The following is a 21,069-nucleotide window of genomic DNA, read 5'->3' as shown; positions in this document are numbered from 1 at the left end:
CCCAGGACTTTCTGTAAATCCCCTGGTGGGGTTTGTGTTGGGTGGCATTGTTTGATACACCTGGGTGTGCTGACTGGAGCCCAGCACATGATTCAGGGTTAAACCAGACTTTCTTCTGTAAGGGAGGCCAAAACTCTGTGCTGATGATGTTCAAACAGTGGAACTAGAGGCAATGCTAACTCTGCTCAACAGCAGAATGGGGTCCTGCATGAATGCCAAGGGGATTTCAAATTCCAATCTTAAAGAACAGGATTAAGATCTTAATTTTAAAGAGATGTGGAGCACTTTCTCTTTAAAATGCATGGACAGGTTCTATGCTGATGTAAAACAGCTCAAGCACTGTGGTAGCATTGACCTCAGACCCAGCTGATGTGACCAGAAAGATTCTATCCTGTTCTGACTTTCAGATTTTCAGTTTTAGGGTTTCTGTGTAGGAGAAGGGAAAGCACAAATCCTTCAGGAAAACCAGCCCTCTCCAACTGCCCCAATACTGATGAGAAGAGAAAACAGTGCAGGACAAGATCTGGGTGAACAGTGCAACGAGTGGAAGTCAGGTTGCCAGTCTGATGTTTCCAAAGGCATCTGTTACCTCTGTCTCCTCCTCATCCTAAATAAACCCCCTCCTTTCCCCGGCAGCAGAACTCACTCAAGCATTGAAGTTGCTTAAAGTCTTGCCTGGCAGAAACCAAAATCCTAGGTGTTCAGTTCCACCAATAGCCCCTGGATCTGTATGGCTGGACAGAGTTTATGCCAGAAACCTGCTCTAACTAGAACATGGAGCCTAAAATGCCACTTTATAGGTGGTTGTAGAAATGAGGTAGGGAAAGGGGAATGGACATTGCTGGGAGCTGGGCTGAGATCTGAGGAAGCAGCTCAGAAGGAGGAATTTCTTTGCTTTCTGAGTTATATTGAGCCCAGTGACGGGGCAGGAGGAGGAAGTGGCTACTGCAGAAACCAAGAAAACATTTCAGGACTTAGTCCCTGCTTATTTTTCTTCATTTCTCCAAGCAGAGATGATTAAAAGCCTCAGGGAGAGCTCAAAGCCTCTGAGCCACATTCCCTTGGGCTAAAAACTTGGAGCTACAGATTCTGCAGCAAGTGGTGCTTTTGTGGAGTCTCATGCATAGGGAAGATTAGGCAACAGAGCACAGACCCAGGCAAGGATGCAAAGATGTCTGAGACACAGCAAGCAGCTAAACTGGATGCTGTAGGAATACCTGCTCCATCTGGCACTGGAACCACCTTGGTCCCTGGGAGAGCAGAAAGCTTTGAAACCATACCGTGAACTAGGAGGGAGCAAATTCCTTCAGAAGAGGCAGAACCATGTGCCTTCTCCTGCAGTGCTAGTGAGCACCTCCAGCCCAGCTCTCCTGCAGTGCTGACCTGCTCTCACCACTGCTGCTTGTTTTTAGGGAGCTCTGCACCCCGTTGAGAAGCTCTTCCAGGTGTCCTTGGCATCATCTCCTTGCTGCGGCACACGAGTCCCACAGCAGGAGCTGTGCCCACCTGGGTGGCTCCTGCCCTGTCTGCCAGGCCAGAGCAGGCCATGGAGATGCTTCCAGCAGCACGAGTGGCCTGGGGCTTTGTTAGAGCTGGTGGACCCTGCTCCTGCCAGAGCCGCTGAATCCAGGGGTGGCTTTGAGGGTCGGCAGGACCCCATGTGGCTCCTAATTCGGGGCTGGATTTGTGCTCAGCTGTGCACTCTAATCACTAATTAAAGGTTTGCCATCAGCCTCCAGCAGCTGTTGGTGTCCTACAGGTCGATCCCCAAGCAGCACTCTGGGAAGTTCATTGGATGGGCGGTGGCCAAACCCCCTCCCCAGCACACCCGGGTGTTTATTTCCTCAGCAGAAAAGGGCTGCAGCAGCAGACAATGCTCTGCTTTGCACCACCTCTTCTTCTTCCCTTCCTGCAGTCAGCCCCCAAAGATTTCCTGCTTTTCCCCTCTCATTCATTCTTTTTGCTTTCTTTTCCTTTCTTCTTCTTTTTTTTTTTTTGAACAAAAAAATGTTATTTTGTGCCTCCTGAGCCTTGCCGGCTGGGCTCGGCTCTGTATCAGCTGGAGGAGCTTATGAGCCTCGTCTCCTCGGATTTAGACTGAAATTTTGATTTTCTGCCGCGCTCAGATAATGTGGAAATCCTGTTCCCCGATATTTACTGTTTATCAGCACGGCACAGTGCAGTTCTGGGGGGAAGGGAATCTCCCCCTCCGTCTGTCCCCCCTCACTCCCCTCCACCCCCCATCCTGAATGCTAATAGAGTTTGACTTGGGAGCAAACCTACAACAATACCCTAATTATGGCGAGCGAGGGGAGTGGGAACTCCCTGGCAAAGGGGTTCTGCGTCACTGGGATGGACTCTGGTCCTGGAAGTGTCCAAGGCCGGGTTGGACGGGGCTTGGAGCAACCTGGGATAGTGGAAGGTGCCCCTGCCCACGGCAGGGGTTGGAACTGGATGAGCTTTAAGGTCCCTTCCTACCCAAACCATCCCAGGATTCCACAGTGTCCATCCCCATCTCCTGAGCCAGATGCAGCACAGGGCTGCTCCCTTGTCCTGCCAGGGACCTCTGAGCCACCTACCCCTCTCTAGGCCCACTCCTGAGCCAGGCTTTGTCACCTGCAGTCCCCTGCTGAGGATGGAGGAGCACAGCAGCAGTGATCCATGCCATGTCTGCCCCTCCCCTGCATGAGGTGGCCCTGTCTCCTGTCCCAGCCAGGTTGCCCTCAGCACCACAGTCTGTGGGACCACCTCCCTGTCCCTTTCTCATCCCGTCTGTCCTTGAGGGAACTGTGTGTCTGGGGACATTCCCATTTCAAGGCATGTATCCTGCTCCTCCATGTGCCAACACACACCAAGTCCTGCATCCTCCAATGAGGAATAATGTTACTGAGCCCTGGCAAATTCATTCCTGCAAACAGCCCAGAGGCCAGAAGGGAAAGGGGGGGACACTTCCCTGTGTGATGTGAACCAGGCAAGAAAAATAAAACAATAATAATAAAAATCTGGGGCTCAGCAGCAGGGGAACAGCTCCAAGGACCACTTAAGTAGCCAGCGGTGCATAATGCCTGGGTGTTAATGAGGCTGCCTCCGATTCCTGAAAGAAGTGGTTATTGTCAGATAATGTACAGGGCTTTCTTTCTCCCCCCCAGCCCCTCGCAGGAAAGGCAGGCATTTCCCTGTGGTTGGGATTGAGTGGAATAATGTCCTGGCCACCTGCAAATGCACTGGGCTTTCTCTGAGCTGCATAATTAGAGGCAGCATTGGGGTGAGGCAGCAGCGTAACGCAGCACGTGGAAAGGAGGGGAAGAAAAATGGGAAAAGAGGGCTTTTATAAAAAAAAATAAAAGGAGGGGGGAAGGAATGGAAAGGGAGACAGGAAACATGATAAAGCTCAGGCAGAGCAGTTCTCTGTGCAGCCAGGCTGTTGGCTGGCTCCTCTGGTTTAAAGTGACTCCACTTCTTATGGAAACGGAGAGGCGGTATTAAAAGAAGAAAAAAAACCAAGACACAGAGAGCTTCCTTATCTCATGGAGACAGTTGTCAGGAATCACTTTGACTGAGTCGTTTTGTCTCCATGCTTTTTGTCGCTGTCAAGCAGGCCTCAGGACATGGATCAAAGGAGAGGCGCCGAGCGCTCGCTGAAACTTCTGATCCCTTCTCGGTACAGACGCAGAGTGGCAGACAGCTCTCCTCACATCAAATGAAGGAGAGAGGAGAGGGAGGAAGAAGGGAAGGGAGAGGGAGAAGAAAAGCTGGGAGAGACACAGAGAGAGAGGAGGCTGCGAGGGGCTCTCTCTGCCACTCTGGATCTCGGGGGAAAGAAGCAGCAGCAGCCTTTGCTTTCCCTCTTCCACATTCCCTGCCGGGAGTGTCCCCATGAGAGTGTCCCTCCGAAAAGGGCAGTTGGAAGGAGGTGTGGGACATGCAGCAGCACAGATATTTCCTCCAGACTAACCACAGGGCTGCTTCAGCTCAGGCTTGGCCCCACATGTTGGTAGGTCCCAGACCAAGCTTTGCACTGAGCCAGTCATGGTGAGAGCTCCCATCCATGGGGGGCAGATGGACATCCTTGTTTTAGCTCTGCACTGGCTTGGTGGGTGAATTCCTACCTCAAAACAACCCCAAATCAACCCACTCCATGTCAGTTTTGCCTCTTTCTCTTCAATCTCACAAACCACTCCTTGGGATTTCTCAAGACAACCCCAAAACAGCCCCAAAACGACCCATTCCTGTCAGTTTTGCCTCTTTCCCTTCCACCCTGCAAAACAGCCCTGGTGATTTCCCTGTATCTGCTTGGCGAGCACACCCCACCCTTTCCCCTACACGGCTCATGACTGCCTTTCAGGTACTTATTCCCTGAAATAAGATCCCCCTCATCTCCAAACTGGATAGGCTTAAGGGCTGACTCCAGCTTACTGCGGCAAGCTAAGACCCTCCGCACCTTTGATCACTTCACTGCTCCCCCCTGCAGACCCTGCTGGGATTTGTGATCTCCAGCCCCTGCTGTAAATTGATCCTGTGCACGCCTGTCTGACAGAGGCACGAGCAGCATCCTGCAGGCCTCCAGCACCCAAACATCTTCTCTCCCATCCACCACCTGGGACGCCCGTGTGGCACAGGCCCCACAGCCCGAGAACCCCACGCTGTTTATCCACTGCCCACACAGCTCTGTGTCCTCTCCTCTGTGCTTCCCACTCTCCCTGTACTCTACAAAAGCCCGTGCTCAGCCCTGTAACCCCAAATTCCTAAAGCCCATATTGCACAGCCATACATTGCTCCCCTCCCCATCCAGTGCACCAGGAGAGTCAGCAGGACAAACGCTCTGCATGCTGACACGACACCAAACTCTCTTCCACCTCACACAAAAGCCCAGAACAGCATCCTTTTGGGATACATCTCCCCCATAAACCTCTCCTGATGCTTCAGGACTGCACAGCTCTTCTGGGCGTCTCCCTAGGATGCTTCAGAGATGGATTCAGTCCCCAAAGTCCTCCCTGTCAGCCCCAACGTCCTCCTTGTAACCTTTCCACCAAGATGCTGCAACCCATCCATCAGTGATCCCAGCAGCTGGCTGGCTCTGGGATGGGAGGGAATGCAGGTTTCCTTCATTGTTAGCACACAGAGATGGTGAAGCAAACAGCAAATAAACTGTGCTGAATAATGACCCCTTTCAAAATGCATCCAGCAGCTCTGGGAAAGCTGGTGGTCACGGCATGTCCCCCTAACACGAACAACACACAGTCCTGTGTCCATCTTCCCTGTGTGCTGATCCTGAGCTGGGGAAGGCTGGAAGCTCTCCAGCAGAGCAATGGACCCTCATACACCTGCACCACACTGTCCCACCTTCTTTCCCAGCTTGATGTTTCTCCTGTTGTCTCGCACCCACTGCAGTCAAGGCACTTCCCACAACCCCTCTCTGTGGAAAAAAAATAAGGGGACACATTGGGATTAGTGCCTGATCCACTGCAAAATATTACTGTGGGTTTTTCCTGTACTAGATGGTTTTTCCCAGCCAGGGCACAGCTGGAGCACAGCTGTCACCCCGTTCCCAGGTTTTAATAGGCACACCCAGGGCCCAGGCACACCCGGGTGAGCACACAGGGAATGCGCACGCGGGACATCGGTGCCCTTGCACACACGTGCTCCTGCCTCTGAATCCTAATTATTCCTTTTATTGCATTCCTGCCTTTTAAGCTTTCCCTCTATCTCGCTTCCCTCATTCCAGGGCTGCCTTTCCCCGCTGCGCTCCCTTGATTCCCCCGGCGGCTCCGCAGCAGCTCCCGGTCCCTGGGATATTGCGGCTCCCGGAGCCACGCGGCGAAACACTCGGCTCTGCGTGCCAGAGGTCGCTCGGCGGTGCCCGGCACCAGGCTGGATGCTGCATTAATTGCTAATCTCTCATTTTCTCTATCTGCCCTGCCTGCCTTGTCTCGAGTTCCCTCATTAATCAGAAAGCAGGGCAAATCCCGCATTTGAATTCTCCGAGTCTGTCTCCCGGCCAAGTCCCTCTCACCCTCCCCGGTGCAGGAAGGAGACAGGACCCAGAGGAGAGGTGCTTGAGCAGAGCTGAAAGCCCCACCAGTCCTGCCCGGATTTCAGCAGGAATTCCAGCCCCTGTGATGACCGTTCCTCCTCGTGGGCTTTGCTCCCACCACCCCGTGAGTGGGGTCTGGGTGGGAAGGGATATTTAAGGATTTGTGGGGACAGATTTCCATGTCTTAGCCCTGGGCGCCTTAAAAACATGCTCCCTGCTCCAGGATCTGGGGGCTTATCAGGCACTTTCACACCTCCCTGCATTTCTTCTTCCTGCTGTCATCATGTCATTCTCCTCAGGATTTTTCCTGTATTTCTTCTCCTATTTTCTCCTTATTCCTCCCTTTCTCCTCAATTTTTCTACAGCTGATACGTGAGTTCACAAAAGGTGCAGTGCTACAGGGGCTGATCCTGGACCCACCGAAGGGATTGCCAAAGCTCCCGAGGCTCAGGAATCACCTGTTTGCTCTGAAAACCTTCACTGTTCCTGATATTTTCATATCTTCCTAATAAACACATGGAGAGGAAATCACACAGGAATGAACCCTGCCAGGGCACCAGAGTTCAAGTTAAGGTGATAAGATGTTTGTTTCCAGTCGGTTTTCAGTGTGATCAAAGCACTCAAATCAGTCGAGGAAAGTCACGGAACCTCCAGACTTACAGAAAGTGGCCCCTCAGATATGAATTTCCCCCTTCCCACCCTGCTCAGAAACAGAGTCATCAGGAATCAGTCAAATAAATACGTATCCATTTTCACACGAGAAAAATGTTCCGTTCTCCCCTTTTGCCGTTGCCAGGAGCAGTGGCACCTAATTGACAAGAGCAGATGGGCTTTGTTTGGTTAAATATGAAAAGGGGGAAAAAAGCAAGAAACTTTCATGGAAGAACAACCAGCTTTGCTGGGACACGCAGGTTAAGAGTTTAGGGAGATGGGGCTGCATTTGACACCGAGCAAGGGAAAAATGCCAATGCAGTCTCAGCAGAGCCAGCTTCTCCCAGAGAAGAACCTGGAGCTCCCACATCACCTTTCCATCCCCCTGGCCAAAAAAAAGATGTGGATTTTAGCACATGTTCATCTCCTCCTCCAAAAATCCTGCCCCAAGGTCGTGGGGAGGCTGAAGCCAGAAAGGAACAGGGAGCGAGGAGCAATTGTGACTCAGAAAAGGGACAGCAGCCACTCTCTGAAGGGCACACACATTGTTTGAGGGAATCACATCCTCTGGAGACAGGGGGGTGCAGGGCAGTGTGGAGGAATGTGGAGGAGGTAGTAGGGGGGGAAAAGAGCAGGGACCACATGGAAAAAAACTGGAGGGAGGGAGCGATGGAAAAGGGAGGCAGAGGAACCCAGGAGGCAAGGTTAGAGAAAGACCCTCGTGTGGGGTGGCACCCAAGAGCCTCAGAGGTTAAAGAATATTAGAAGAACATGTTCCTACACTAAGATAAGCCAGAGAAATGAATCCTTATCCGTCCAAAACCAACCCTTGAAAATTCGAGCGAGAGAAGGGTCTCCTTTCAGGGAAACGGGGAATCCTTAATGCTTCCTCCCTCAGCAACTGTAATGCCAGGATGTTCCCAATCTGCTTTGAGGGATGGAAAGATTAAGAATAATAAAAAAATTGCAATAAAATATGTGTGAACGAGGGGGTAATTGTGGACAAATGCAGCATTCAAATTCATTTTTCAGCTCTTTTACACACCATTTCAATCTTATTTTCTGCTTGTTAATGAGATCTTGTTGGTTGGGGTGGGCACGGCTGCCCAGTATCGCTTGGGTAATTGCACATAATTTTCTCTCTACTAGTGATTTGCATCAGATTTTTTTTTCTAATTCTTTGCTATTTAAACCCCCTCCTCCCTTTCCCCCTCCCCCCCAAATCTCATCCTCTCCTCCCCTTCTTTCTTTCCCTCCCCTTCTCCTGGCCCAGCAAGACTCATTTTGAATGCTTATTATAAGCACAGTGTCTCCGTCAAAAAAAAAAGGAAAAAAAAAAAGGCACCAGACAGAAGGGATCCGTGTCACGAGGGAAGCAGGGAAGGAGAGCTGTCTCTCCGGAGCCAGACACCACCATTCCTGCTCCCCTCTCGCCAGCAACATCATGTCTTTCCCAACTGCCAGGTTTTCCACCCCAAAAAAGGGCTCAGCTGGCTCTTCTTGTCCTTCTGCCAGGACCAGTGAGCTCCTGACAGGGATTCAGATGATCTCTAATCCCACCCCAATGAGGCTGAGGAAACATTACCCTGGATGGTGGAAGGGAATGGAGCCATGGGATGATGTCAGGAAAAACAAACTGTGCAGACTAAGAAGGTCCCTGAGTTTAGAGCAGAAATCTGTGGGCAGAGCCTGAGCTGTGCCTTGAGTGTACCTCCAGGAACACCCTCAAAACTCAGGGATAAACCAGAAATTGCAAATCCGACTCTAACCCCCAGACCTGCCATTCCAGTGGGAATGAATCTGCTCATGGAGAAAAAAAAAAAAACACTGAAAGCCCTGGGAAAATTAAAGCAACAACTGTGAGATGGTGAACAAGTTTCTCTTGGCTCTTCGTATTCCTTACGAATTCGTATTCCTTACGAAGATTGTCTTAATCTCTGGATGATCCCGTGGTTTTGCTAAAAGATTCAAAGGTCTCAGAAATAACATGTTATGGAAGCACACGAAATGCCTGACTCTGAACTGCATCTGAATGTGTTCCCCAGCTACACAGGGGCCACCTGCAGCAAAGGGATGAGCTTTGGCTTTAGAATAACCCCCTGCAAGACCCCAGCATGCTACAGGGAACAATCAGACATATTCAAGATACAGGCCTGGATCTAAAAGGGCAGTGGAAATTTTAGGAAGTGAAGCAATGGACAAAACCCTCCTAAAAAACCATGAAGACACTTCAAAAGGCAGAAGAGATGTGGTAGAAGAGGCTAAAGATGAAAGCAGCAGAAAATACATAAGACCCTGTTTCTTAGCTGTTTGAAAAGCACCCAGGGGATCTCCCACCATCACAAATGGTAGAGGAACAGCCAATGTGGCTCCACTTTTGTCTTGTAATACAAAGTTTAAGTCACTTAATTTTCTGCCACCTCAGCCCTCACTGCAGCACTCACAGTTCCTGATGCTGCTCAGGATGTAACCGGACTGAATTTAAGGCCAGCTTGGACAGGGCCTGGAGCAACCTGGGACAGTGGAAGGTGTCCCTGCCCATGGCAGGGGTGGAACGAGATGGTCCATAAGGTCCCTCCCAACCCAACCCATTCTACGAGATGATTCTGTGATTTATCAGGAGACTAAGCTGTTTGTCACAAGCCTTGTCCCAGCTCAGTGAAGGGCAATTCTGGACTAGCACAGGGCTGAACTTCCAAACAGAGGGATGCAGAGTTTGTTCTCACTGCCAGTGTGAGGAGTGACCTGGCTAAGGATGTCTTGGTGCCCGGCCTTGTCCTTGTTGAGGTTGACGGGTATTCTCAAATAAATGGGAAATGAGTCCTCTGTAGGATGAAAATGAGTTGGAAATAATTACAGTGTGCTTGTGAAATCTCACCCATGCCCAGCCTTGGTTTACAACCCACTCCTGTGAGAAATGGTGAGACAGAAGCTCCAGGGCCAGAAATCACCCTCTGCATGCCTAAGTTATTCATCATATAACATTGCTTTGTGTCTCTGTGTCCTCACTAAGTTTTGGCCCAGGCTTTAGTGCCAGCCCAAGGCAGGTCTGAGCCCCTGAGTCAGCCCAGCTGAGCCTGGGGCAACTGCTGCCAACCCACCAGTCCTTGTGGAGCAGGGGGGACTTTGCTGCTGCACATTCTGGCTCCCCCGAGCCCCTCTCTGATAACATGGGAGCACCAAGTGCATCCTGACAGCTGGAAGTGACTCATGTGGCTGCAGCTGGTCAGGCTGGGAGGTTCCCTTTCCCAAACAGGCAAAATCTCTCTCTGACAAAGGCTGTCCCAGTACAGAACCAGCCCAGATCACTGCTTGGGTTACCCTGGGCTCTCACTCAGGTCTAGGAAGGAGCATGACATGAGACTTCACTCCAGGTAGTGCTTCAATCACCTTGGACTGTCCTTTGCACAACCAAGTCGGTGTTTTTGTATGAAGTGTCACAAAAAACGTCATCACGAGATGAAGGAGTTGAAGACAAAAATTCTCAGCTGACCTCTCAGGTCTGGAATAGAGGCAGGACACCATGGAAGCTGCCTGGGAAAAGCTCTGGGGCTCCAGCAGCTGAGCTGGGCAGGCACAAGGCTTTGTGTGCCATGGGCTGGAAAACAGGCCAGAAATGGGGCCATTTCCCACGTGAAGTTGGGGTCTCTCTGTCTGCCCGAGCGGAGGACTGAGGTGGGTGAGGGGGGGCCTCCGGGGGGTCCCAGCCCTTGTGGCCACATGTAATCCTCTGTTCTCTGTGCTGGGAATGGGAATGCCATGCCTCTCCTCTAGAATTCCAGCTGCCAGCACCGGGGCTGGGGGTTCTGGCCGGGACACCCAATCCTGGGGTAATTGGATCGTTACTGAGAGGCAGCAAATGCTGGGAGCTCTGGGCCAGGCTGGCCCCCACCTCTTGTCTAAACTGCAAAGAGATCTCCCTCCTGCTGCTGCTGAGGGCTGAAACCAGAGAACTGGCTGTCTGCAGTGCAGACAAATTGCCATCATTTACAGTTCCCTTCTTTTTTTCTATCTCCTGAACTCCCTCTTTCCCTCTAGCTGGTATTTACCCCTGTAAAGAGCAACTTCAGATAGAGAGAGGAGGAGGAGAGGATTGAGGTGTGATGGGTTTTACCTGCAATGCCATGGAAGAGCTGAATTATGCTCAGCACAGCAGGAAAATTACACAGAGCATCCCATATAGAGACCTCACTAAACTTTTACCCACCCTGCTACATAAAACAGGACACTTTTAGGAGTTCTCATTCATCCCATTAGGAGTATTTCCTGTATCCTTCCACTAGGAACAGCAGAGGGCTTAGAAAGGCAGGAAGGTTTGGTAAGTAAATATAAAGCAGTCATGAAATAACCTGGGTTAGCCTTTCCATGTACAAAAGAAATAGAAGAATTTATGTGCTGATATCTTGGCCCTCACATGATTAAAAGCATTAGGAAAATGGGAATCTCTCCTTCTTGGGGGTGCAAAGCTCTCTTTTCTTCAGGACTGCCAGATAATGGATCCTCTCTTTCCCATACAAAGGGCTTATTGGCTCAGGACTCTATCTTTCCCCAGCCTGAGCCTGGGGGCAGGGTAATTTGGGATAGGGATAAGCAGAGAGAAAGCCTTGGTTTGGTCATTTCAATGAGCCTCTGATTTCTGAGTGGGACTGGGAGGGAGATGATGAAGCTCCAGAAATGGAAATTGCAGGATGGACTCGTGTCTGGTGCTATCACGTGGATCTCATCCCCAACTTATTCCAAGGTGCTAAATTGCACTTGTGATCATCTGAATTAATCACGTGCCCTGGCCTGTCTAACCTGGAGCCTGCCTTTGAATTCCAGGCTCTGTCCTCATCTCCCAGGCCTGCTGCTGTTAGAAATCCCTTGTCAGAGAGATGTCTGCCTATTCCCCCCCAGATCACCCTGTCTGAGGTAATATTCTGCCTCATGCCAGTCACACCTTTACATTTTCCCACTCAAAGCTAGAAGGGGAGGGTTTATACCATTTCTGAGAAGCTGCAAAATTTCCCTCCTTCCATTGGCACTCTATGTTTGTTTTCACACTTGAGAGATCACAAGCTATTGGACCTCAAGATCCATAAACCTTTCTGATGTCCCTCTTTATTGGACTCTCCTCTAAACAGTTGTAGTCTTTTCATTTCAGATGCCCACCTAATTTCTCCTTGTAGTTTCAAATTATTTTGCATTTCCTGTCCTAAACAGTCTTACTGGTACTCTGAAACAACTATTGTAGTGCATTTCATGTGTCCCCATGTTCCACGAGTGACTGGGAGTGAAAGTAAAAGGGATTTTTGTATCCCTCCAGCATGAATAGAAGTGTACAATATGTACCTTGTTCCATTTAAAAGCAAATGTGCACTTGGAAAGCAGGTTACTGCAAGTAAAACAATGAGGTTAAAGGCTCTGTCTGATAAGGTGACAGGAAATTAGAATTCTTATCCCAGGGTGGAGTTAGAGGGGGATGGATTCTCAGGTGGTGAACATCCTGCCTTCTCCACTCAGCTGAGAACATAAGTCTGCTCCCATAGCACATGAGCACAAGCTCTGCTCTCTCTGGGCTCACTGATGGTGGAGATTTAACCTCTCTCTGCTCTGAGCCTTGTTTCTGTCACATGCAGCACTTAGAAGCTGTACACCCGATGGGCAGCATCAGATCAAACCTGGGAGAGGCACTTCAGAGGGTGGCTGAGCTGGGCTTTGGGGCACAGACCCCAGATCAGGTCATGGGCTCAGGCAGGGATGTGAAAATCAAGGGTATATTCCAAGGGGAGGCTGTGGCTGTTGCCTGGTCACCTCAAAACACACACACTCCACTTCCTTACACAAGCAGATGGTGTGAAACACCTTTCCTCCTTTAAAACTCACCTACACCTCTCATTCTGACCTTGTGCAAAGCATTAGCAGAATTGTTTCTATGACAATTACTTTCTCAAAACTAATTCCCAGATCTACACCCCTGTGTTTTGAGGAAGCTCAAATCCATGGCACTTCCATGGTCCAACCAGGCTTGGACAAGCTGGCTTTGGCTAATCTCTAAATCAGCCACCCACAAATCATGAGGTGCTTCTAAAGTAACTAAAACCATCAAATGTGCTGTCATTAGGTTAAAATCCACAATTGGAGGGCCCTGGAATTTTTGGCTGTGGAATATTTTGGAGGGTTGAGTAGATAAACACTGATGCTCTGAGTCCTGGTGTTTGTGGTTGCAATGTGTTAACATGGAGGTGGGAACTAAGAGGACACAAGTGCTCTGCAGAACAGTGCTGAGCGATATTGCTGATGAAGGAATGAGCCAAATGCTTTGACTGGGCTGCTCCAGGACTCCCTGACAGCAGCAATGACTCCCTTGTTAAGCAGAACACGCTGTGACAGCCTGAAGCTCGCCCTGCTCTCAGAGGATTTGAACCAGCCAAGTCCTGTCAGCCAAAGGCAGGATGGAGGCAGGTCACATACCTGTGGGGAGAGGCCGTTGCTGACGGGGTTCATGTGGTTGGCAGGAGCTGCAGCGTTCATGAAGCTGTCGGAGTAGCTGGAGAAGCTGTGCCGGGCTCCGTAGGCTGAGCCGCTGTCGGCGGCGGCCGCGAGTCCCCCCTGGTGCATGGTGGAGGGAGGCAGGGGCTGGGGCCTGTGCACGGTGCTTCCCCCGTCTGTGGAGAGAGAGCAGGGCTCAGTAGGGCTGGGGGGACAGCTGGCACTGCGAAATGGCCCCTGGGTTTGGCCATCCTGTCTCAGCGTCTGGGACACGCCATGTTCCACAAAGTGTGTGATGGGACAAAACCTGCCATGCTGGGGGGAAATATCTGAATTTTCCTTTAACTTTTCCTCGAACAGAAGCTGTAAATTCTTTTGTAAAGGTCAAAGCCAACTGAAATGGGCAATACTCCCTCCACAGAACCCCAGTGTGGAGCTTTATCCAGAACGAGGGATCACCTACAGGATACTCAGTTCACAGTGCTGTGCTCCTCATTTCAAAGCTGAGCAGAGCTACAGCCATGGGACACATTGACAGAGCAAAAGGACCGTGAGACAGAGGAGAAAACCGAGGAGCTTCCACCAACCTGAGGAAAACCTTGGTTTTCCCATCTCAAGGAAAACCACCTGTGTATTACAAGAGACCCAGTGGGATGTCATGAATGACAAAGGCAAGGAACAATGGGATGATAGAATCCCAGAATTCCAGAACTAATCCTCACTGGAGGATGCAGGACTTGGTGTGTGTTGGCACATGGAGGAGCAGGATACATGCCTTGAAATGGGAATGTCCCCAGACACACAGTTCCCTCAAGGACAGACGGGATGAGAAAGGGACAGGGAGGTGGTCCCACAGACTGTGGTGCTGAGGGCAACCTGGCTGGGACAGGAGACAAGGCCACCTCATGCAGGGGAGGGGCAGACATGGCATGGATCACTGCTGCTGTGCTCCTCCATCCTCAGCAGGGGACTGCAGGTGACAAAGCCTGGCTCAGGAGTGGGCCTAGAGAGGGGTAGGTGGCTCAGAGGTCCCTGGCAGGACAAGGGAGCAGCCCTGTGCTGCATCTGGCTCAGGAGATGGGGATGGACACTGTGGAATCCTGGGATGGTTTGGGTAGGAAGGGACCTTAAAGCTCATCCAGTTCCAACCCCTGCCGTGGGCGGGGGCACCTTCCACTATCCCAGGTTGCTCCAAGCCCCGTCCAACCCGGCCTTGGAAAGGCAGGATTTGGGAAGAGAAGAGCAGCGGCACAGGCGAAGGGTGCTCACCTTGGGAGATGGTGGTGGTCGGGTAGGTGGAGTCCGGCAGCTGGTAGGGGGGCAGGGTGGGCATCCCGGTGGGCGGGAACCCCCCCGGCAGCAGGTGGTTGAAGGCCGCGAGCTGGTTCGCGCCCGCCTGCTTGCGCCAGCGCGCCCTGCGGTTACTGAACCACACCTGGGGGGAGAGCAAAGGCCACGAGTGATTCCCCCTGAGCTGCCGTCCCACCCCAGCCAGGATCTGACGGGAACATGTCCCACAGCGCTGGCCAAAGCCAGACCCAAGTTGCTGCCTGACTCAGATTTGTGAGTGTTTGCCTCCATTCCTCAGTCCTTTTAGTTGCTGAACCTGGAAGGGAGAGGAAAGATCCCCCTGTGACTCCCGGAGCTGCTGTCCCGCCTCACCTGGGGGCTGATGGAAACACATTCTGTCCAAAAACAGGTTCAAGTTGTTGCCTGCCACAGGCTCTGTGGATATCACAGAATCCCAGAATATGCTGAGCTGCAAGGGACCCACAAGGATCATCCAGTCCAACCCTCAGCCCTGCATGGGACCACTCCCAGAGTCACCCCCTGTGCCCCAGAGGATCAGCCAAACCCTCCTGGAGCTCTGGCAGCCTTGGGGCTGTGCCCACTGCCCTGGGGAGCCTGGGCAGTGCCCAACCAGCCTCTGGGGGAAGAACCTTTGCCTGAGATCCAACCTGAGCCTGCCCTGGCACAGCTCCAGCCATTCCCTGGGTGCTGTCCCTGGTCCCCCCAGAGCAGAGCTCAGTCCCTGCCTGTCCTCTGCCCCTGCCCAGGAATGGGAACTGCACTGAGGTCTCCCCTCAGTCTCCTCTGCTCCAGCTGAACACACCAAGTGCCCTCAGTGTCCTCACACGGCTTCAAATCAAGGCCCTTCCCCACCTTCCTTGGACACTCTCCAATGGCTTCAGATCTTTTTTATAGTCATCACCATTCCTCAGTTCCCTTTCTCCCAAATGACAATACAACCCCTGCCCTGTCTCCTGGGTAAACATATACATTTAAAATGGCTCAAGATGCTGCTGAGAGTGTTGGGAGGGTGCTCTGAGCTGTAGGGTGAGATGAAGAGGAATAATTTAACTTGTGTATTCCGGGAGAGTCCACACCAAATAGAAGCACTGCTACCACCTGGCCATTCTGCCTTGTTATCTGACAACTATGTGAATTATGCTGAGGGATTAAGGACCATAATAGCAACACGGCTGCTCTGTTAGGAGGGATAAATAGACAGATTAGCATCGTGGTTTCAATGTTAGACAAGCTAAAGAGATAGAACCAGACCGGAGGGAATACAGGGCTTGCTCAGCTCCTCTGTGCTGCAGCAAATCACTGTTGTCTGTATGCTAAGACATGCCCTGCTTGGAGCAGCACCAGAATTGTTCTGCAGCCAATTTAAATCTCTGTGCATTAAAATAAACCCGGTTTTAATGCCTGTGCAAAGCTGGGCTCATGTTTCCTACAGTGCTGGTTTACCTGTAAGACTCCCGAGGAGATTTTTCTAAATGCATCTGTGTGCCCTGGTGTGTTTTATCGTGGGCAATCTCCCTCCTGCATAGTGGAAGGGGCTTCTCAGTCTGTCACTTGGGCTTGGTTTGCTTCATTTAATCAGAGAGGCTCTCAGGCCCCATTGCTGTTTGGGGTTCAGAAGTATGTGGATAAGCTTTCAAGCCAGATGAGAATGCAGCTGCTGGACTTTGGGAGGCCTAAAGGGCTAGAAAACACGATTAAATTTCACAGCAACAAGAAAAAATGGAGCAAAAATCAAGAGTGTAAAGCATTCAGGGGGGGGAAAAATCCTCCATCAAGCTTCCAAGCTGCTCAACATCAGATCAGGGGCTAGTGTTACAAGGGTTTGAGGCACTGCAGCCCAAACTGCGCCCACATCTTAGGAGCCAAACCAAAACTCTTCCCCAGATACTGCAGAATTTTAGCCCTGTGTGCTGTGGACATCAAACATGACCCAAAGCTCAAAATGGGCATCTTTCCCTGGTCTTTATGTCCAGTCCTCCTGTAAACAGTTACCTGTTCCTGTGCATTTTTCTTACAGGAAAAGGCAAATTTATTTAATGGAGTGCTGGTCTCCAGCCCTCACACACTGCAGTGGTGCCTGCTGCAAAAATAAGTGTGCACTGAGCTTCACCCACTAATTTCTGTGAGGTTCTCTGGATCACAGCCTATTATTGCTCTTTCTACGTGTTATTTAGCCACTATCATGCTGTGGAAACAGTTTAATTAAAACTTGCTATGATCCTGATGGCTGAGGAAGAACCCAGGCCTGGGCAGCCCTTAATTTCATGCTGCTATTTACATCCATATACAATGGCAACAACAAAAGCCCAGTTTTCTTTGAAGAGTTGGTCTAAATTAAACCCCTGAAGTGTTTACAGTGCTGATGTCAGGTCCTTGGCTCCAAAAACCTCTTTGTACAGACCTGTTCCTGTTGCCCTGCTCTGCTGGCTGGAGCAGCACAACCTGCCACCCTCCCAAAGGCGTGACAGAAATGGGTCAGCTCACATCCTCTGCATTGGCCACCAGGGGCCGGGCAGGTCACAATCCCTGGGGCCACTTCTGGCACCCAAAGTCGCTAAAAAAATCTAGGACAGAGTTAAGGAGAGGGAAATGAATGAAGGCTGAGGTCTGTGGCACTTCACAAGTCCTTTATCCAGCCCAATCCGTGGCACAGCTTCTGTGAGCAGTGAGCAACAGAAATGAATAAATAACCTTTTGTTTGCCCTGACCATGCAAAGAGGAAGGTCCCATCCTTTTCTCAACAGGCATGTGTGTGCAAATCCAGTTTCAAATTAGGGAGATGGACCTTGGCTCCTTGTCTCTTATAATTTGCTTCCACTTCCACAGATAAGGACATGAAAATTGGATATTTCTGGTAGCTGAACACAGGGAGATAAATAAACCTACTCTTTTTAGAGACAAAGGCCTAGGCCTGGGCTGGAAGAGCTTCCACTCCAAAAAAATAAAGATCTCAGTGCCAAGAACAGCACATAAAATTCAAATACCTGAAGGGAGAACACAACCAAGACATGAATCCAGGAACCGAGAAGGAAAGAGAAATGGAATTCCAAGAGTGCAAACCATCCCCACGAGGACTCACTGCCCCATCTGTCAGTTGATTTGGGCAATGTATGATCAAAACACAACGTGGAGAAGGTTTGTGTTGTCTTCTGTTCCCCCCTTGTGAGGTTGTTGTTGTCTGGGCACCAACACACCCCTTTGCACTCAACAACAACTAAAGACTCCCCCTGCCAGAGGACCCTGTTACACCATGGTAAGCCTAGGGTGAAGGCTGCATCTGCTAAAACCAGGCTGCTGGGAAGAAGATGAGGAAGAGGAGGAAGTTTTGGAGCTGCTGGGGATGTTTTGTTCAGAATTAAAATGCACACGTGCCTGTGATGGCTGCTCCCATCCTGATCCTCCACATCCAGTATGGGGGTGTGGTTCCTTTATGCTTTAAGGGAGATAAAAGGATACTCTGGATCCTTTTACAACCAGGTAGAGTCAACAAAAAAATCCTGTGCATGAGCCATTTTGGTCTACAGTGCACGTGGGCTTGTGAAGAAAGGAAAGATAAATTCTGAGAGAGCGGATCATCACCAAAGAAATTCAGTTCTTAATTATGCTCCTCCTGTGACTTTGGGAAAGTATTGCTTTTCTGATTTGAAATCAGTGTATTCAACAAATTTTAGTCCTTACACAACCCATGCATCAGATTAGCACCTCTAAATTGAGGATAAACTCATTTTCTTGCATTTTAGTTCATTTCCACAGTCAGCCACTGGAGATAGAGGCTCTTTTGAAGTGCCAGAAGGCACCAGACCCAGCACAGCAAGATCTTGGAGCATCTTGTCTGGAGCATCGCAGCAAAGCAGGTGATAAATGATAATAACAGCAAATACACCTGCACCAAGGGAATTCACAACCACGTGTTGAAAGGCAGTGTCTCCTCCCAGAGCCTGGCTGGGGAATCCAGCCCCAAACACACCGAAACCTGCCACAAAGCAACTGATAGGATTTACCTTCCCGTGCAGGGGAAGGGACATTTCATGGCCCAAACAGGTTGATTCTGCCCCTTATTTATAACCCAGAGGAAAAAAAGGAGCTCCTTTGCAGCTAATGACGTCTGCAACTCCTTCCCTTCCCCCACTCAAAGGTGGCTCAGGCCTTTATGCTCATAAATCATTTTATTGGGAGCTAAAATACAGAGGCTGGAGCATCTCCCTGTAATGCGAGGTGTACTTCAAAGGGAACCTGCTTTCATTTCCCAACAGTTAAGGGTTTATCAGCCACTGAAGATTCCCCCTGCCAGGGGATCCTGTTACACCATGGTAAGCCTGGGGTGAAGGCTACGGCTGCTAAAACCAGGCTGCTGGGAAGAAGATGAGGAAGAGGAGGAAGTTTTGAAGCTGCTGGGGATGTTTTTTAGAGGCTGCTGGGGCTGGATTGCATGATTAGAGTTTTATGCTGGGACGAGGTAGCACTTTAGAAAAGGGCTGTGTGGAGAATTCACCAGGAGAAAAAACACCATGGCAGAAACCAGCTTTTCTTTAAAAAGGGAAGTTTTTCATGGTCATTTCATAGCATAGACCCTGAGCTGTGTAAATGTGCTGCTTTCCAAGGGTGTAGAAGTACAATACAGACCACTGGAAACAACAGTTTGTACTTGTTAAAGGCATTTGGGGCTTTTTTCCCCTGTGAATCGTCTTCCAAATAAAGTATTAAGAACACAGGAGATGTGTTATAAAAACTGCTTGGCGTTGCTGAGGGGAAGGAGATGGATACAGTAATGCCCCCATGGGAAAGAACTGGAAAGAAGATATGCAAGGAGGTTTTTCATGTTCTAATCAAGCCCAGGGCCCAGGTAAGAGCAGTGTCCCTCACTGTGCCACATGCCCCTTGCTCAGATCCTGCTCCAAAGATCCTGAATATCCCTCAATCCCTCACCTCCCCATTCCCTTCCCAGATGGGCGAGGGAGGAATGTCGAGACTAAAAAACCTCTCCAATTCATCACTGTCCACTCTGCAGAACCAGCTGATTCCAGGAGGGCCCGTCCTCCCAGCCAGCCTGGCTTTGGGGCAAAGGTTAGAACTGGTTCTTGTTTAACCCCAGTGCCTCCACCCAGCCCTGCCAGGAGCCAGTCCGAGATGTCCCAGGCACTTGTTCCCCACCAGCAGAGAAGCTGCAGAGGCAGCTGCCTGCCAGGATGGGGCTGGACTGAATTATCCCGCCCAGATATGGGTCAGCTCCCACAATTTGTCAGACAAGGAGAGGAAAGGAAGGTCAAAAAGAGCCTCCTGTGGGAAAGAAAGCCTGTTGTGTTCCTACTCAGCCTAATCAGGACTCAATGTGGGAGAAAGATGGATGGGGTGAGTGAGCTCATAAATGGAAACAGGGATGGAAAAGCCAGGTGAGGCCTTTGCTCTTCAGCAGAATGAAGGGATGCAACACATGTTTGTGCTCACAGGCCCAGGAGGCTGCAGGAACCATGTGGCCATTTATGGCCTAAGTATACCCCAAAAAATTCCACCAGTCACATAAGGTCCCTGCCCAGGTTGCAGATCAGATCCTCTCCAGGTTCTCCCTGGAACCAGAGCAGATCCCCTTGTCCACCCTGGTGGGAAATGCTGCAAGTCAGGGGTTTCCCGGGAGGCTGATGCAGAAGGATTTTAGGGAGGAACTCTACAGCAAGAGTGATGAGAGACCAGGGGTATTTACTGCTCCAAATGCCTTTTTGGCAGGTGGAAAGGGCTGGGATGTGATGATGAGAGGGGGTCCTGTAGATCCATACAACAGTTTAGGGATGACGATGCTTCCTCTGCCAGGTGCTGAGGAGTGTGAAAAACAGACATCAGAAAGGTACAAACATCACTGAGGCTACTGAGAGAATTCTTCACAGAACGAAAAAAAGCTCCTGAGAATACCCAGATTTTCCAGGCTGTACCCAGAGACATTTGGGTTCAGTGCTGAGCCTCTGCCACGGGTGGGTGACATGGTTAAAATAAATATTAAACAAGGTTAGTGGAGCAGAACAAATGACTCCTCACAAATGAGATTATCCAATGAATTTAGCCTATATTTCTCCTGGCATCTCCCAGTTCCTGAAGGTGTAAGCTATTTATAACAACCTACTGAATTGCAGGGAACAGGTGGTGGTATGAGATTTTTTTTTTTTGCAAACCACTTGTTTTTTTGAGGAAATCATTCCTACCAGTGAAATCTTTCATTGTGACATTGATTACTTTACTCTTGCATCATTCTTCCAAACACTTCCTCAAACAAAAGGACCATCTCAGTGTGAACATTTTGTAGCCACTAATGGATTTCATACCCCAGGCAGGGAAGCAGGAAAACGGGATAGATCTGTCCACTCTCACACTGAGACACACCAAGCCCAGGCTGGAACTCCTGCATTCAGAGCTCCCAGCCCAACCCTGCCCAGTGATGCAGCTTTACCACTTGTAAGAGAAGTTCATAATATTTACAAATAAAAAAATATTATCACGGAATAAAATAGCTTTTGTATACTGATGGTTTGCAAATGTTGTGTTTTCCAGCCCTACATTTTACAAATCTGTTTCTCGGTGATGATTTCAGTTGCCAGAGGAGATTCGGCTAAAAT

The 21,069-nt window shown here is 50.1% G+C and overlaps 1 protein-coding gene across 5 annotated transcripts in view; it reads right to left on the bottom strand.

Moving 5' to 3' along the window:
* PAX7 (paired box 7) overlaps window positions 1-21,069 on the bottom strand; it is a 106,875-nt gene that overhangs the window by 26,977 nt on the left and 58,829 nt on the right. For all 5 annotated transcript variants that reach the window (XM_051773433.1, XM_051773438.1, XM_051773436.1 and 2 more), the window contains exons 7-8: window positions 14,426-14,591; window positions 13,139-13,332 (exon numbers count right to left, since the gene is read on the bottom strand). In XM_051773433.1, the coding sequence (XP_051629393.1) occupies window positions 13,139-13,332; window positions 14,426-14,591 (360 nt within the window). The remainder of the gene's footprint in view (window positions 1-13,138; window positions 13,333-14,425; window positions 14,592-21,069) is intronic.

Source organism: Manacus candei, unplaced genomic scaffold (assembly GCF_025592945.1).
Source record: "Manacus candei isolate 608988 ecotype Guabito, Panama unplaced genomic scaffold, ASM2559294v1 h1tg000169l, whole genome shotgun sequence".
In the NCBI taxonomy this organism is placed as follows: domain Eukaryota; kingdom Metazoa; phylum Chordata; class Aves; order Passeriformes; family Pipridae; genus Manacus; species Manacus candei.
Note: the sequence above shows the minus strand (reverse complement) of the source record. Positions and strands in the feature narration are given on the sequence as shown.